This window comes from Diadema antillarum, unplaced genomic scaffold (assembly GCF_040938485.1).
Source record: "Diadema antillarum isolate AM-2024a unplaced genomic scaffold, OU_Dant_1.0 seq00000799_RagTag, whole genome shotgun sequence".
Classification (NCBI taxonomy): domain Eukaryota; kingdom Metazoa; phylum Echinodermata; class Echinoidea; order Diadematoida; family Diadematidae; genus Diadema; species Diadema antillarum.
The window spans coordinates 1,093,662-1,098,141 of NW_027271683.1; the positions used below are offsets into that span (position 1 = coordinate 1,093,662).

The window sequence follows — 4,480 nt, forward strand, 5'->3', positions numbered from 1 at the left end:
ATATTCATATCCACTGTACAAGAATTACTATGCAGAAATTAGCAAAACCTTCAAAATGTCATAACTTCCTTATTTTTCATCCGATTTTCAGTCAATTTTTTACCGTTGAATTCGTAAGATTTTTTTCCTTTTTTATCAGACTAACTCATATTGGACTGGATTTTCCCTTTAAGGCCCTGTCAGGCTTATTGCATGTGGGTATTTTCCACCACGCAGGACAATTTTTGCGGGCGGACAAGGAATTGGGCGAGTCTTACCTGCTGGACCAGTGCTACTTACGTTCTCCTTACGTGCATTCCGTGTGACCTGCGTGTCAGGCGCGTGTGTGTGGCGAGAGAGGGCTGACAACTTGGTGAAGGACTCCTCCTGAAGGAAATTGATATGGCAAACGTTCAACAGAATGTCATAATCGTGGCCGCAGCCGACTCTCAACTAACCAGCTGAAAGACAGTACTGTCTAACTGATCCTCAGTTTGCAGGCAGTTTGCTCGTATAGCTCGCTCCACGTCCGCAAAACATACCACGGCACCTACAAGGATATTGGCAGTTTCGACACCAATCCTTGCTATTAAAACACTCGTATTATGCTTAAAGATTGCCCGTAGATGATAAGCGCTCAGCGTATAAGCACAGACCCACTGGCAACCTACGTACTTCAAGCGGGTCAACTGCCTGTGACTTGCGGCAGCTACGGGCCTCCTAGTGTTCTGCGTGGACCTCAGGGGGCAATCCCCGCGGAAAAAAAAATGGTCATGCTCAAAACTTTGCTGTGGATAAATCGGACTTGCGTGCGAAACTCCGGTACAGTCGATGCGGGCCACCTGCGAGAAGACCCGGGTAGCAAAAGATTTCTCCCGCAAGTCAACCCGCGAGGCTTCCCCACGCACTGTGTGACAAGGCCTTGAGCATGCTCGAAACTTGTTCCGGGTGTGTCGCGGGTTTTTGCCCGCAGTGGTACACGCAGAACACCAGATGATAGATACAGTAGATTACGGTTTAGTAGATAATAGTATTCGCTAGAAAGTGCAAAGCAGCGATACAAAGAAACGGCATGTTATCTGTGTCTATCGTCAGTGGTGTATATTGTCGTGATTGTGGATTCGATATGCTCTGTTACATGTAATATTGAAATGTTTTCCGATGTGTGTGATTCTGGTCTCTTAGCAGGGGAACCATCTGTGACTATAGCAATTCCGTACCAGAACGAACATACCACATTGTTAGCCCTTACGTAGAGAAAATACATCAAAAGAAAAAGTGAAGAAAAAATGAGCGAAGTTTAAGGAAAATCGGACAATCCGTTCATTTTTTTTTTCAATTTGTTTTTTTTTTTTATTACTATTTTTCAAAGCTTTGATGCCGGGTTGAGAATCGCGGATGAGGAAAAACTGCAACATTTAGTGACCTTGTGCATGGGCATAAGAGAGAATTCAACATATTTTCATTTTTCTAACGTAATGAAAGTAAAAACTCACACCTCATTAACCTCTTTCAGAAAACAGGGGTAATCATATCACCCTTTACATTTTATGCAGGTAAGGAGGGAATAGTTACTTTTTACAATTGTGAAATCATCTTGAATGTTTTCATATCATTTTCTTTTAATTATCATCCATGTTTTATGGGTGCAGAGAAGAAAAGGAAAGATATCGTGAAAGTGTCACAACATCGAACTAAGAAAAGATACTATTATTATGTTTAGCTTTAAAAACAAACAAAAAAGTAAAGAAAAAAACAACAAGAGGAAGCTGTTTCCGAAAAGGGTGGCACCACTGTTTGTAACTGTAACCACGGTGGTATATAAGAGAGGGATATCTACAAATGTAACATTCTGTTTCTTTGCATTTTATATCAGCATTTAACCATCACCGGCCACGACATGAGTATACCAGGGTCCGAACAAGACCAGGTTCGCGTTCTGATGTGGTGTACGCCTCGCTCCACTTCAACAGTATTCGCAAAATGTCTGAGCTTCGTTCCCGAGTCGCAGATTTTCTTCGAGCCGTATGGCTACTGCTACTCATTCCTGGATAAATTGAGGGCGGCAGGGGATCAGCGTTGACTTGGAGTCATCTGAACCATACAAGCACGTCAGTGACGACATGTGGCAGAAGCTAATGGCAACAATACATGCTGACTTGGCAGAACCAGTGGATCACAACATGTTCATGTAATATAATTATGTATGATTTATATCAAATCTAATAATTTGAAGCTCTTAGTAAGGAATTGTACTTTTGGCAGCCCTGACCCGAGTGTCACTCCATGACATTTATCATGATAATATACACCTGTATGAAAGTTATATTGCAATAATGTAAGACCAAATAAATAGCAAATTAAATAAATGGTAAAAACATTAAAAACAACAATAGTAACTATGACAATTATAAGCAAATTGAATAAATAATAAAAACATTAAAAACAACAATAATAAACTATGATAATTAGAATAATTGTAATAATGAAATACAATATTATTATTATTATTATTATTAATGATATTATTCTTATTTTTATATTCATTATATGTGTTTAATTATTCATTTTTTTTCGCCGTCACAACTAATCATCTTCAGTTTGTCCTATTATGTGATGCACTCGATCGTAATTGGTCCAAGATGTGGAACAAATTATCTGTCCCATTACATTAACAATTTCTACTACTTCATGATATCATATGTAATTAACAGGTAGAAGTGAACACAAATAAGCATGGTGACCTTGAAAATTTCTGTCATACTATGGATAGAACCTATCGTAAATCGGCTATCGGATGTATAGGACATTGTTCTTTCCTGCAGTGATGTCTCGATCCAAGTAAAAGTATGTTTTCAAGACTAGATGTATGAAAAGATAAGTTTTACAATCCTGGAAACGTTGGGCTATAGCTGAGATAATAAGCTTGTGCTCTCCGGGTCATGATGTACTTCACGGAGTCAGCCACGTAGAAACCTATATGTCCGAAAACATTGACCTCATTTTGCGAAGAGTCATTATTGAAAAAAAAAACAATAACAACTGGTAGATTCTCAGCTTAATCACTAAATTGTCATGCATTTTGTTTTCTTGATATGGAGGAAGAGACCAACTTTTTTTTTTTAGAATCATTCTAAAAAGAGGAAACCGAGTCCTTCGCCTCCCTTGTCAGCGCAATATATCATCTGCATAATCAAGATCTGTAAGATATTAGAAACTGTCACGGTGTGACTTACCTGGCTTGGAGACAACTTCTTTCTCTATAATGATGTCACTAATAGTCTAAATATAACTATGTAATCTACTGCAATGTGAAGAAAAAAAAACGGAAAAGGGGCAATGTTGTCTCCTTGGAGGATAACTGTTGTTGTGACAAATTCGGGATCCACTATCCATACCTCGAACAAATATAGTGGGATTGATATACATGGTCACAGCAATGGCTGCCATTGATGTTTCGTTCAGGACCACCTATAGAAGGAATGCTAGGGTTTTTAAATTGATTAAAAATTGTCTGTTTCCGCCAGGTATCCACACATAAAGAGGATGCTCGACACCCGAACCCAAGCAAGAAGGTTATCTTCGTCAAGGATATGGCGTATGGCATAGTCGATTCCACTCAGTTTTTACCGGATAGTTTATCAAACTACCGGTTTGCCTTCCTAATACGACATCCAATCAGAGTCTTCTCGTCCTGGAAACGCGCCGTCTTGAATATCCATGCTGTTCTCGAGCAGGGACGAGCCAAGAATTCCGAAGCGAGTAAGGAAGGGGTTACTAAGGCTTCTGAGGCCTTTCATGTCGGAAACGACACGGTAAGTTGGTATAACGCTCCTGGTCTTTTCTACAAGGAGCTGTATGACCTATGGACTATCGTAATGCAGAGATACGATCCGAATCCGGTTGTTGTGGATAGTGATGATCTGGTATCAGATCCGTCAACTGTACTCCCAAAATTCTGCCAAAAACTGGGTATTCCGTATTCAGACTCCCTGCTCAAATGGGACGGAAGCAGTAACATTATAGGTAATTGGATTTTCGGTTGCACAAAACCCAACGACTGTAATAAAGTCAACTGTGACGCTGCCTTTAACTCAACCTGCTTTAAAGGGTCCTCTCCCATGCCCTCTTTTCAAAGCTTGGCTCCTGATATCAAGGAGTGTGTTCAGCGTACCATGCCGTACTACCTGAAAATGTATTCCTGGAAGATCTGAGAAAAAAACTATTCTGAATGCAAGTCGAAACGCTTGAAATCTCTAATTCAGAATTCTTGGAAATTCACAGATTGCCAAGTAGGCCTATGTTTGTCCAATGTTTTTTTTTTTTCGTTTTCTTTTGTTATCTTGCTTAATATGAGCGTTCGTGTATTTATCCGTAAATAAGTTTTTACTTTGTTGATAATATTATGTTCAGTTAGAAAACACACCCAAATTTTGAATTTGGAGGAAATAATACGAATTTTGGCCATTCCCAGCTCTTGTTTCAACTGGAGTTTCCTACT

General features: G+C 39.5%; 1 protein-coding gene across 1 annotated transcript; it reads left to right on the forward strand.

The window, feature by feature from the left end:
- Window positions 1–810: 810 nt before the first annotated feature.
- On the forward strand, window positions 811–4,193 carry LOC139739462 (uncharacterized). The gene is made up of 3 exons (XM_071650068.1): window positions 811–888; window positions 1,856–2,044; window positions 3,507–4,193. Exons 1-3 carry the CDS (start codon window positions 811–813, stop codon window positions 4,191–4,193), a joined length of 954 nt encoding a protein of 317 aa, XP_071506169.1.
- The last annotated feature ends 287 nt before the right edge of the window (window positions 4,194–4,480 follow it).

Bases quoted from the DNA above. Each gene is read 5' to 3' on its own strand.
- LOC139739462 (XM_071650068.1), top strand. From the start codon at position 811: ATGCGGGCCACCTGCGAGAAGACCCGGGTAGCAAAAGATTTCTCCCGC. The intron at 889-1,855 runs GTGTGACAAGGC...ATTTTATATCAG, and splicing joins GCGAGGCTTCCCCACGCACT to CATTTAACCATCACCGGCCA. The intron at 2,045-3,506 runs GCAGGGGATCAG...TGTTTCCGCCAG, and splicing joins TCCTGGATAAATTGAGGGCG to GTATCCACACATAAAGAGGA.